Raw genomic sequence first — 14,095 nt, 5'->3', positions numbered from 1 at the left:
GGTCTGAGGGGTTTAAATGGGGAACCGCGGAGGAAGTCTGAATCTCCCATCAGCCCCTCATGACATCACTTCCGGTGTCTGTGACTCGCGGCCATCTTGTGGATGGCGTAATCTCCCTTCATAAATTCCTGCAGTATGCGAGTTCGCCACTAGAGGTCGCGCATGCGCAGCAGCAAGACGCCGTGTACCAGGAGGTCTGCCTCTCCTGCGCGGCACTTCAGAGGAAGGCAGCGGAAGCGGCCTTGCGGTGGAGGGGGGTCTCCCTCGTGGTGGCTGCTGCGGAGGTGGCCGTGGAGGGGGGTCTCCCTCTCCTTCGTGGCGGCTGCTGCTGAGGTGACCGTGCGGTGGAGGGGGGTCTCCCTCTCCCTCGTGTCGGCTGCTGCGGAGGTGGCCGTGCTGTGGAGGGGGGTCTCCCTCTCCCTCGTGTCGGCTCCTGCGGAGGTGGCCGTGCGGTGGAGGGGGGTCTCCCTCTCCCTCGTGTCGGCTGCTGCGGAGGTGGCCGTGCGGTGGAGGGGGGTCTCCCTCTCTTGCGTGGCGGCTGCTGCGGTGACGTGGGAACTGAGGACGGGTAAGTAACAGCACCATAGTTTTATTCATATTTAAACCCTTAACCACCAATAACGTGTCTGGCACGTCATGGCATTAATTAAACTTGAAAAGCGATCTAAGATCACGTTCTTCTATTAAACTGGATCTTAGTAGAGATCTTAGTAGATGATCAATGAGGCGATCTGCTGCTTTTGACAGACCATACAATGATAATCATACGTCTAAAGGAGGTAGCTGGACCACTATGTTTAAGATCTGCATCAAACCTCATGTAGACCTCAACCAATCAATGTGGATGACACACAAATATACCATATTCGCTCGATTATAAGCGGACCCTGATTATAAGACGACCCCCCAAAATCAGAATATTAATTTAGGAAAAAAGAAAAAGCCTGAATATAAGACAACCCTATAGGAAAAAAGTTTTACCCGCTGCCCCGACTACACACCAGGGAGTCAGAAGCACCAGCAGTAGAGGTTACCAAACAGGAGGATCCAGGTCCCCTGCAGCGCTGCGGGGGCACTGGATCTTAGTCTCATAGGCAGACCTCTATTTGAGGTCTGATTATAAGACGAGGGGTATTTTTCAGAGCATTTGCAAATACGGTACTTCAGAGCATCAGAACAGCACAGAAATTACTTAATTACTTAATTGTAATAATGAAAAATACTCTCCTTGTTCACTGTGGGATGGGGTATCCTACTGTGAACATGAAGACTATTTTTCATTATATTTAACAACCACTCATTCTTCTGAGCAGGGGATCGGAATGAGTGGGGTATATATAAGCTGTATATCATTTAATTACTCCCCCTACTTGCATGATGTGGAAGAGGGAAATGCCCCCTTGGTTAATAGGCAGTATTGTATTGTGTATTGTCGGAGGATGACAAGAGTATGAGTATACGCATATTTATAGAATTTACACCTCACCTGAAATTTGCTAAATTGTGAGTGTCAGCATGCAATCTCTGTTCCAAGTAATTATTACTCAAAATATTAGCACATAGACCCCAAAATGTATGTTTCATGAACGTTTTGGCTGAGACCAAGTTAGAAATTGAGCTTTCATAATCCTAAAAATCACTGACAGTAGCATTTGCTGCTCAACAAGAATTCCTTTAGGAAATTCCCAGCTTCTGCCAAACACATCTGTCAAAAGGATGTGACATACATGACAACTTCCGTCTTTGCAATCACACAGCACAGTAGTAAGACAGGGAAACAGGACAGGCCAGAAAAGAGGCTCAGGGTAGGGTATTGGTTATAACTGCCATATCTCATCACTGCCAGTCACCCACCCAGTGCCCCAGTGTGCACCACGCACCACCAATATTGTTATGAGTAAGGGACAGAGTCCTTTTTTCTACTTTTCTTAACACTGGTTACAATATCTGTATAAGCCATATCCTATTGAATACTTGTTTAATACATTCACTGCAAAAGAGTATACAACATTTACACACTGGTTGAAAAACAAAATCCTGTTTCATTGTTTATTTTTTTTATGGAATGTAGTTTTGTTTATAATATATTTGATTTAAGCCCAGTAGGAGTGTGGCTTCATAACTGAAAATGTTGTTTGGCCAAAAAGGGGCGTGATGACGTGACAGAACGTGCACGTCGGAGGAGGCGGGGAGTTTTAGGGGTTGGAGTATGGCTAGAGTGAGGACGGCGTGTGACGGTTTACTGATGGCGGCTATGACGGCGGCTGCGGCTGCGATGCCGCCTGAAGCCCATTAGGGCGGACGGAGGGCGGATGGTGGACGGCGAGGCGAATATCGGAGAATACCGGCAGATTTACACAAACCGCATAATCAAGGGAACGATAGCGGGAGAACGGGAGAGGCTGTGAAAGGCTGCGAGAGGAGAGAACTGACGAACTGGTTTCAGACGTATGACATCGGCTCATCTCCAGGCTTCTTTGACTTTTCAAATGTGGTACACCATTTATGCATTGATTGGTACAATATACCAAAGGTCAGCTGAATGGCTATAAAATAGCCTACAATAGAGAAGACTCTGCTCTGTAATTTATTTATATTTCATGACTAAGCATAAGCCTATCAGGAGAAAAGAATAAAAATACAATGCCTCCAAAAAATCCACAGACTGCACAGCAAAAAAAAGATAAAGAAAGAAAAGAACCCAAAATGGGTAAAACAGATAAAAGATCTTCTGCCTTAACTTTGGTTTTTTTTCCTCCACACCAACTAAAAAATAAACCATCTAGCAAAAATATGGAAACTTCCCAATCCATGGACGAGTCTTCTGAAAGCCTAATGGAGCCTTTAACATTATCTCAATCATACTTAAAAAAAAAAAAAAAAAAAAATGTCTAGACTCTCAAGCGAGTGTCTTACAAACAGAGATTAATAGAAGCGCTGAGGAGCTGAATACCAAATTAGAACAATTAACTGATAAATTTAAGGCCATAGAATTAAACATAGAAGATCTATCCGAAATAAAACATACAATGAGAGGGCTGGAAGAAAAAGCAACTAAAATGGAAGACAAAATAAGTGATCTTGAAGATCGAATGAGGAGAAACAACCTGAGGATTAGGAATATTCCGGAAACAATAACTCAAGATAAATTAAAAATCTATCTGGAAGAGTTCTTCAAATCTATGATTAAAGACACCCAGCAATATAACACTCAAATGGAAAGATATCATCGCTTAAATAAATCTAAAAGTGCCCCTGAAGCAGCACCTAGAGACGTTATTATTTATTTCCAATCTTTTCTCTTTAAGGATCTCATTCTACAAGCAAACAGAAAAAGGAACACAGAAGATAATACATATAAAAATGTCATGATTTTTCCGGATCTATCCTTTCAAACACGTGCATGGAGAAGATCTTTTTTCGAAGAACTGAAAATTCTACGCGAACATAAAATTCTTTATAGTTGGGGCTTCCCAAAGAAAGTTAAAATTATTTGGGAAGGCCACCCTATTATATTTAATTAAGCCGCTGAACTGAAAAATTGGTTAGAACTGAAAAAGATGTCATGAAGCCGTCACCTCAACATACTATAATTTTGTAATTTAAATTAATGAGGTACCTTGTAGTTTGACGGTGCTTCTTCACAACACTGCTGAGCACCGTGCATTGTTTAGGTCATGGATATATATATATATATATATTTTTTTTTTATTTATTTATTTTTTTCTGAAAAAGACGCATTCTAAGACATTACACTAACACTACAAATTTGACTAATTTTAAATATAGTCTCCTTTGGTTATTGGTATTATTATGGAATACTGAACAGTTATAGGCATGCTATTTAGGGTACCACTATAAGAAAAGAAGGAAGGAAGGGGAAGGAAAAGGAGAAGAAAGAGAAGGAAAAGAAAGGGAAGAGAAAAGAGAGAAATTTAAGACATCACACTCACTATAAATATATTGATTAATTTCAAATACAATCACTTTTTCACAACATCATTGTATACCTAATACCCCTACGCACACTATTTAGGGTATCACCATAAAATTGGTTTAGTATTGTTTTTACAAAACAAAGTGGTTTCATACCTGAATAGTTCTCACCCTTTATTATCATCTATTGCTCAACCCTTAAATCTCCCCAGCCATGAGTTCCAGTTCTGGATCTCGGGACTGAATTTGCTGACTTTTGCTTGGTAAACTTTCGTAGAGTCATGACTCGTATAACAAGAGTCATGTCCAATATGTGGGAGAGAACCATTGAGCTTATACTCAAGGTTCTAGCTTTTAAATGGTATGTGTTTTTGTTTTTTGTCATATGGTTGATGTTAGTTGAGTGCCGGAAGGCTGTGGATAAGAGAGATCAAGAAAAATTTCCTTTATACATCTTATAAAAGATGATTAAAGGTGTATCAGTCAATGTTCAGGGTTTGAATACACCAATTAAAAGGAACAGAATATATGCGTTTTTGAAAAAAGAAAAAATAGGCATTGCTTTCCTCCAGGAAACCCACTGGTTAGATAATGACAATAGAAATTGGGGAGGTAAACCTTTTACAAGATTTGTTCATGCTTCTACGACACAAAAAAAAAAAGGGGAGTAGCAATTATTTTTTCTGATTCATTAAATATAGATATTCAATATCAAGAAAGGGATAAGGAAGGCAGATATATTATCCTAATAGTAAACATAAATTGAATAATATTTACACTTGTAAATCTCTATTTACCTAATAAGGCTCCGTCTAATCTTTTCTACAAAATAATGCCAAAAATCGAAAAAAATCAAAAAAGGTAATCTTCTGATAACGGGATTTTAATTGTGTTCTGGATGTAGACTTGGACAAAAAATTAATGAGATCAAATACAGTAGATAAAAGATTAAAAAAAGAAGCAAGGACAATGAGTAATGAAATTAGGAAAAACAATCTATACGATCTGTGGAGGTTGCCTTAACCTCCACAGATCGTATAGATTGTTTTTCCTAATTTCATTACTCATTGTCCTTGCTTATTTTTTTAATCTTTTAAAAAGGTTAGGGAATACACACATTTCTCTAAAATACACTGCTCCTATTCCAGAATAGATTTAATCTTAGGCAACTTCACTACACAAAAATGAATAGGAAAAACGTACATAAAAGAGAATGTGTGGTCCGATCACAGCCAAGTATTTTTTGAGTTTAATGACAAAAATACATTTTTACCAAAAACAACCTGGAGGCTAGAAGGTTCTTTATTGTATAAAGATGTTAACAAAGAATATATTTTGAAGACAACTAGAATTTTTTTTCAAGAAAATCAAACGGAAGGTATATCCGCACAAACTATCTGGTGTGCATATAAGGCTGTCATCAGAGGACATTTTATTAAATTAAAAAAAAATCAACAGAAACAAAATAAAGTTCTAGCTGATTTTTATATAAATTTATATAAGCTAACGAGGGATAATAAGGAAAATCCTACAAAAAGAAAATCAGAGGAAATTAAAATGTTACAAGAAAACTTAAACCAAATAGAGATGGACAAAGTAATAAAAAATATGGAAAAATTAAAAGTTAAACTATATTACAGAAATAATAGAACAGACAAATTCATGTCTAATAGATTGAAAAAGATTAGAGCAAAAAATAAAATAACAAAAATTATAGACAACGGTAAGACGTATCTAACCCCAGATGATATAGCTGATAGATTTAAGATATTCTATTCTGATTTGTATAATTTACCAACGTCAACTTCAGAAAATGACATTATTTCCTATTTGAATAATACTGATATCCCCCAAATAACAGCTATACAAAGGGAATTATTAAATAAACCTATAACAAAGGAAGAGGTAATTAAAGTAATTAATCATTTGGTGAAATACAAAACCCCAGGGCCCGATGGCTTCGGAAATTTTTTCTATAAAACACTCAGGTTAGAACTGGCTATTCATCTAACAAGGACATTTAATCAAATGGCTTTAGAAGGGAAGTGCCCTGAGGAGATGTTATCTGCCAATATATTGCCCATTTTAAAACAAGACAAAGTACCTACAGACATTGCTATTTACCATCCTATCTCATTGATAAATGTAGATATTAAATTATATTCTTCAATTCTGGCTGACAGACTTAAGAAAATACTGCCAACTATAATTCATCGTGACCAGGTTGGCTTTATTTCACATAGAGATATTGAAAACAACACAAGACATCTTATAGACACAATAGATGGAGCTAATATAAAAAATCTGCCCCTTATTACCCTTTCTCTCGATGCCGAAAAGGCGTTTGACAGGGTAAATTGGAGCTATATGGAACAAGCGTTAAGAACCTTTGGGATCACAGGTTGAATATCGGAAGCTATAAAAATGCTATATACTAATCCCTCTGCGAGGATAGTGGGCTCAGATATCTGTTCTGGAAACTTTTATCTAAAAAATGGTACAAGACAAGGGTGTCCCTTGTCACCATTATTATACATTCTATCGATAGAAATTAAAGGCTTTCCCACCAAATATCAAGAATCAAAAATCTCTTTATACGCAGACGACGTTATACTAACTCTAACGGACCCTTTTACATCTATAAAGAGTTTAATGTTTGAAATATCAGAATACAGTAAAGTTTCTAATTATAAGTTAAATTCCTATAAATCTATGATACAATACAGAAACATAGACATAGTAATAAAAAATTCAATTAAAAAAGAATATCAATTTAACAACTCCGAAAAAGAAATAACTTATTTAGGTATAAAGATCCCTAAAAATATAGATAAAATTATGGAAGTCAATGTATTAAAATTAATAAAATATACTAATAAAACTTTAAAAGAGTGGAGTCAGGTAGGCCTCTCTTGGTGGGGAAGGATAAATGCTCTAAAATCATATCTTCTACCTAAATGGACATACCTATTTAGATTAATTCCTCTGACAATTCCAACCAGCTGGTTAGATATGGTTCAATCAAGTTTTAACAATTTTATCTGGAAAGGGAAAATCCCTAGGATTAGTATGAACATATTGGCAAAAAAGATCTCGCAGGCAGGTACAGGAGCTACAATCCTTAAATTACATCACCAAACTTATGTTCTTCTCCATATTCTTAGGATGCAGCTTGAAGACGCTAATCAAGAAATTTGGTATAAAATAGAAGATACGCTAAAGGAGCTTTAACCCCTTGATGACAATTGCCGGTCCGGGCACGTCACGGAAAAACATGTCGTTAACGACAAATGACGTGCCAGGACCGTCATTTGTTAAAACGGGTAAAAAAAATCGATCCATGATCGATTTTTTTTTTTTTTTACCCAAACGGCGTTGCTGTAATGCCTCGACCTCGAGGCATTCAGCAACGCCATGATCCGAATCAGGGGCCATGTCTGGCCCCTCCCCGGGGCGTCAACATCCGCCATACAATGTATGGCGGCGGACGCCCGTTTTAAAAGCGTTTAGGAGGCGATCAACGATCACCTCCTAAACTTAAATGGTGTTGCTGGAATGCCTCGATCAGGCGGCATCCAGCGACACCAAACACTTACCTCTTGATGGACTGTGACCGCTCCGGAGAGCGGTCACAGCCGCAGCTGTCCGTGATCTTCGCCATCAGCAAGATGGCGGCGACCCGGGAAAAAAAATAATAAAGACGAAAAAGTTCGCTAGACGGTCTCCTGACCCTCTAGAGAACTCTGGCTCCACTTGGAGGTTGAATACAGGTACTGCATTCAACCATGCAAGTCAATGGAGCTCAGCTTTCTAATCACAGTGTGATTAGAAAAAAATTAAATTAAAAATAAAATAAAATGAATAATCATTAGAAAAAAAATAGTAAAAAACCAGTAAAATGTAAAAATAATTTCCCTCTGATGTCACTATCAGGGGAACCTTCAAGTTGAAAAAAAATCTTAAAAATGTTTTAAAAAAGGCAAAAAGAAATTAAAATATATATAAAAAATATATTTTTGTGAGCAAGTCCTAAAATTAGCACATTAGCTTAAAACAATTCTCGCATGGAAAGAGTTAAAATACTGGCATATTAAATGCCCATGGGGTGTCTACTTTTAAAAAATGTATGATTTGATGGGGTAAATTGAATTGGCCGGATTCAACAATGTCCCAAATAACACGGGGGGAAGGATGGCCACACATCTAATTTCCAATTAGAAAAATGCACACGTACCAAATGTGGCCTTTTAGTTCCCCCCCAAAATGACAAACCCATGCATGTGGGGTATCACTGTACTCAGGAGATGTTGCTGAACACATATTGGGGTGTCGTGTGTCAGCGGCATATACCAGGAGCTGTAAATTCATACATAAAGTAGGTGTGTGTGGGAAAAATACACACACAAAAATACTACTGCAAACTTTAAAAAAAAGCTGGTGGTAAAATGTGTGCATGCAAAGAGTTAAAATACCAGCATTTAAAATACCCTGTGGTGTCTAGTTTTCAAAAATATATGGTTTTATTGGGCACACTGAAATGGCCCGGCTCAAAGATGTACCAAATAGGGCATGGGCAGTGGATCCCCAAATGCCAAAGTTCCACATTGAAAAATGTGCACGCTCCAAATGTGGCCCTTTTGCCCCCAAACAGCTAGGCAAAATCATTCATGTGGGTTATCACTGCGCTCAGGAGATGTTGCTGAACACATATTGGGGTGTTTTGTGGTAGTGACATATACGAGAACTTTTTAATTCATACCTGAAGTAAAATGTGTGTGACAAAACAAATGCAAAAAAATGACTACCACAAAGTTTGACAAAGACTGGTGGTAGATATGGTGCATGGAAAGAGTTAAAATACTAGCATTTGAAATACCCTGGGGTGTTTAGTTTTCAAAAATATATGGCTTTATTGGGCATACTGAAATGGCCCGGCTCAAAGATGTGCCAAATAGGGCATAGGCAGTGGATCCCCAAGTGCCAAAGTTCAACATTGAAAATGCGCATGCCCCAAATGTGGCCCTTTTGCCCCCAAACACCCAGGCAAAATCATTCATGTGAGGTATCGCTGTACTCAGGAGATGTTGCTAAACACATATTGGCGTGTTTTATGATAGTGACGTATACCAGAACCTGTTTATTCATACCTAAAGTAAAGTGTGTGAAAAAACAAATGCAAAAAAGACTACCATAAAGTTTGACAAAGGCTGATGGTAGAATTAGTGCTTGGAAAGGGTTAAAATACTAGCATTTTGAATACCCTGGGCTGTCTAGTTTTCAAAAATATATGACTTGATGGGGTAAATTGCATTGGCCGGCTTCAAAGATACCCGAAATGGCACATGGGGGGAAGAATTACCATATTTGGAAAAAATGGCTTTGAAATAGCAAAACGCTACCTGTACTTTTTGCCCCATACTGTGTAGAAAAAAAGCATAAAAACATTGGGTATTTCTAAACTCAGGACAAATAGTAGAATCTATTTAGCAGGTTTTTTCATTACCTTTTATAGATGAGTAAAAGATTTTTCAACTAAAAGTTAGAAACAGTCATTTTTTTCTAAATTTTTCACCATATTTTATACTTTTTTTAATAGTAAAAAATATGATACAATCAAAACAATGTCATCTAAAGAAAGCCCTTCTTGTCCTGAAAAAAACAATATCTAATGTGTGTGGGTTCAGTAAACGGGAAAGAAGAAAATTACAACTAAACACGAGCAGCGCAGAAATGTTAAAACGGCCATTGTCACGAAGGGTACAAAAAGTAAAATCAGCCTTTGTCACGAAGGGGTTAAACTATATCATCTGGGGGATACAAAAAAAAAGTAAACAAAAAAAAATACCTATAGTTAGTGATAATATGATTCTGAACCAATTAATGCCTATTTGGGCAAAATTAAAAAGGAAACTAGGTCTTTGGAATAAAATAATCGGCTATGTCGATATTAAAATTCTAGAACATTGTATGGATGACCTAACTATTGTGGAGTGGAAGAAGAGAGGAATTAATTATATTAGAGACTTGGCACCTAACAACATTGTCAAATCTTTTGAGCAGCTAAAATTTGAATTTCATTTATCAAACGATAATATATTTAAATATCTAAGAATAAAAAAATTCTTAAAAAATAACTGTATATTGGATAAAGAATTAGCAAATATAAAAGCGATACAGATACTAGATCAAAGAAAAATTAAAAAAGGTGCATCAAGATTTCTAGATGCCCTTCAAGTAGAAAATAATCCGACAAAAAAATATAAAACTATAAAAAAATGGGAAAATCTATTAAAAGTCCAGATCAACTCAGAGGAATGGTATAAGGCCTTTAGAAATGTGTCTAAGGCTGTAAGAGATTTGTCTCTAATTGAAACACATTTTAAGTTATGTAACATCTGGTATTTAACACCTAAAAGATTCTTACATATACCCACAACATTCTAACACATGCTGGAGATGTAGAGGAGAAGAAGGAAATTATTTGCATAAGTGGGGGTATTGCAAAAAAATCAGAAACTTTTGGAATATAGCTTTCGATTTTTTAAAGCACACTATGAATATTGCAATTAAAAGAGAACCAACAGCAGCATTGATACACCAAAGCTGGCCTTCTCTTACTCTAACTCAAAAAACTCTTACGATCCATTGCTTTTTAGCAGTTAAAAAAATAATTTCTAAATACTGGAAACAAGACGTAGATCTCTCTAGAGCCTTATTAGCTTCACAGATAAAACACCAAATAATAATGGAAGAAAGAGTTAGCTGGATCTTAGATTCAACAATTAAATAAAGAAAATGTGGAACAATATACTCATTGCTGTCACAAATATTCCTGAGACATCCCTGAACGACTAAGGGAGATACAACTCTTGATCCCTCAAAAATTCCACTAGCCTGTCCTGCACTTGTTAAGAAATAATGTTTACGATATACATATTAAAACAACTATTGATATGTCTTTTTTGTCATATGTATATTATGTATTTTTGCTTTTTTTTTGTTTTTTTCTGCTCGCTGTTGTTTTCTGGTTTTGTCATTGGTCTTATGTACATTATTTATTTTTCTGTCTCTGTCTAAAAAAAAAAAAAAAAAAAAGAAACTAAGGGGGGATATACCCCTTTGAATAAAAAGTATTTAAAACAAAAAAATAACTGAAAATGTTTGATCTTAACCATTGGGTCATGTTGCCTAGATGACTAAACATTCTACTGAATTAGTTCACTGTGTAATAATTACATTACAACCTAGCAACATCATTAAGTGTGAATGTCTTTTAAAATAGGGTCATTAGTCAAGTGACCAGATCCAGTCACTCATAGACACAAAATAAATGATAGAAGTTAAAAGCAAATAAATATTTTTTGTTATAATAGGAAGTGAACAACAGCAACCAGATGACTCACAAGTGGCCAGAAAAGCCACATGTCCTCAAATATACTTAATGATGTAGAAAAGATAACAAAACAATTAAGGTATAGTCACAGCTGTAAACTTCAGCTGATGGGTCTTACTGAGCTTTACGTAGTGTACACTGTGGCGGTCAGAAAAGTGAAATCACGTGATATATGTCATAGACATAGATTTAATAAAAGTTAGATTTTGAATTTTTCTTGGTGTGTGAATTAATAAGAGTACTTGCTATCTTTTGTACTGTTTGGTACATTGCTTTAAATGCAATAGTGCTAAGAGGACAAGTCTTGTTACTTAGTTTATGTTAATGTGCCTAAACATGGGGCCATACCACATTATTAATATTATTGTTTTATTTAGCGCAATCAGATTCCACAGTGCTGTACAAAGGGTAGACGGGACATAACAATTAGTATATTAACAAAATGACATACAGAAACAATAGGTGAGTTTTACCCGCTGCTGGTTGTGGGATGAGCGGAGAGATAAATGAGAAAACTGTGAGAAGATGTAAGTAGGGGAACCGCTATGAAGAGCTTTGAAAGTAAGAGTCAAGATTTTGAAATTAATCCTGAAGTGCGCAGGCAACCAATGAAGAGACTGACAGAGGTATTTATTAAGGCATTGGGAGAGAGAGTCTGGCAGCAGCATGATTGATTGTAGAGGGGTGACACCAGCTTAGTACAAATGTTGATTTCTCTTAGTTTGCTATTGTAATTTAACATATCATATTAACAAAATACAACTAAAAAAACAGTTATTGGATATAGTCTCCAAAATCTGTTTTAAATCTTAAAAATCGTCCTTTTGTATGACCACCACTATTACAGTGTTACTTATGTTATCAAAACATTTGTACTGATGTGTCATTAGTCTTTGGAAATCATCCTGTGGTAGAAAAAAGGCCTACTGTGACTTCTTTATTTCTGCTTTATAGCGCATACAAACAATATCCTTTATTATCTAAAAAATGCAACCACAAAAGATTAGTAAGACAAAGTGTGATTGCATTTCCTCCTACTGACAATTTCTGTATTAAGCTTGTTTTACATGATGTGTAGCCCCTGCTTGAGTAATGTTTATATTGATGTGTGTTTTAGGATGCCTGGCCACCACTCACTCTAAAGCAATCCACAAGTTGGACATACCTACTTTTGACTGGCCAATTGCCCCATTTCCAAAGCTGAAATACCCACTGGACCAATTTGAGAAGGAGAACCAGGTTGAAGAAACTCACTGTTTAGAACAGGTAGTAAGAAACAATTGATGTTTGTTTTGGTTCATCAACTTTTTTTGTTCATCTGTTCAACGTCACTGGAACTGCTCATAAAAGGCTGTTTTATGATAAAACCTGGTCTGTACAAACATATTAAATATACAGTATACACACTACTCTACTGCAGACAAAAATATTAGGACACCTGACCATTACACCAACGAGGACTTCTATGACACCGCATTCTAGCATTCCATTTCATCCCAAAGGTGTTCGATGGGGTTGGTGTCAGGGCTCTGTGCAGGCTAGTTAAGAAGGCAAAAAACCCCAGTTTGGCTCTTTCCAATTTTGCACTAACCATGGAAAAAATTCCAGAACCTTTTCTCAAAGGTTGGGAGGTTCTTTCCCTGGTAGTCCTGTTCCCATTGAAGAGCCTCCACAGCAGCTTATCCTCTGCCGATACAAGTCCACTGAGTTTTGTCCATGCCTCCTGCATACGCCATCTGAACTCCACTTCCAGAGCTGATCTATCCTGGTGGTTGTTTGGATGTCCCGCTTGGAAGCATCCTACCGCTGCCACCAATGTCACAGAGCTGGCTAGTCCAACCGACTACCTCTGCTGACTTGTGCTCCCTTAGCCTGAGACACGCACTCTTTGCCCGGTCTCCCAGTCACTAGCCGAGACTCGGTGTAGGGTAAAACCAAAACGAAGACTGATTTATTCTGGACACACAGAGCTGGATATATCCAGCAAAACACACACTAACATAAAACAAGATATTGGGATACAAACCGGCCCCTTAATCTGCCTCCCAGAGACAACAGGGACAGTAACGGGATTAACAGTACAATAGGGTCCCAACCTCCACTATCTATTACTAGTTGAAACCAGTTCCAGGGATGGCCGGGATTAATGTCTGTAGTGGAGGAACTGGGGGGGGGGGGGGGTACTGACTTATACAACATATTAATGCACCATGGGGTGGGGGGATCTCATAGTGGTCACTCCCTCAACCAGTGATGGGATTATATATATGGGTAGCCACAGAAGTCTTTACAAAGTCACGGCCCATAGTCAGTAGGGAGGAGGCTGGCAGTCAGGCCTCTCCAGTGGTCAACAATAAGGTTTCCCAGCAGAACATTGCCCAAAGCATCACACTGCCTCCGCTGGCTTGCCTTCTTCCCATAGTGCTTCCTGGTACCATGTGTTCTCCAGAGAAATGCACCCAGCTATCCAGGGGAGGGCTGGCAGCCTAAGGCCTGGGGGGCAAGTCTAGTCAACTGGCCCGTTGCACCATCAAAGCGGCTGCGAGCGACATTGAAAGCGGCCGTCGTGCGGCAGTCACTCCACCAGCGCCTAATGAAATTAAAGTGGCCGGTGTGCACGCACCGCATGCCTCAGCTCTTCATCCCACCACTTTTAAGACGTGGGAAGAGGAGCTGAGGCATGGCCATTGGGTCTGACAGCCGCATGATGCAGGGGGGTACCTAGAGTATTTGGCACCTGTGGCAGACCCTGTATGTGGCACCCCC

The 14,095-nt window shown here is 38.0% G+C and overlaps 1 protein-coding gene across 2 annotated transcripts in view; it reads left to right on the top strand.

Annotated features, from left to right (window-relative positions):
- Positions 1-14,095, top strand: part of LOC149275960 (4-aminobutyrate aminotransferase, mitochondrial-like) — a 280,567-nt gene that overhangs the window by 214,473 nt on the left and 51,999 nt on the right. For both annotated transcript variants that reach the window (XM_089504079.1, XM_089504080.1), the window contains one exon: positions 12,447-12,595. In XM_089504079.1, coding sequence (XP_089360205.1) covers positions 12,447-12,595 — 149 coding nt within the window. The remainder of the gene's footprint in view (positions 1-12,446; positions 12,596-14,095) is intronic.

The sequence above is a fragment of the Sceloporus occidentalis genome, unplaced genomic scaffold (genome assembly GCF_023333645.1).
Source record: "Sceloporus occidentalis isolate IW3139 unplaced genomic scaffold, rSceOcc1.0.p SCAF_255, whole genome shotgun sequence".
NCBI classification, from domain to species: Eukaryota; Metazoa; Chordata; class Lepidosauria; order Squamata; family Phrynosomatidae; genus Sceloporus; species Sceloporus occidentalis.
The sequence above is the reverse complement of the archived record's forward strand: the minus strand, read 5'-3'. Positions and strand labels throughout refer to the sequence as shown.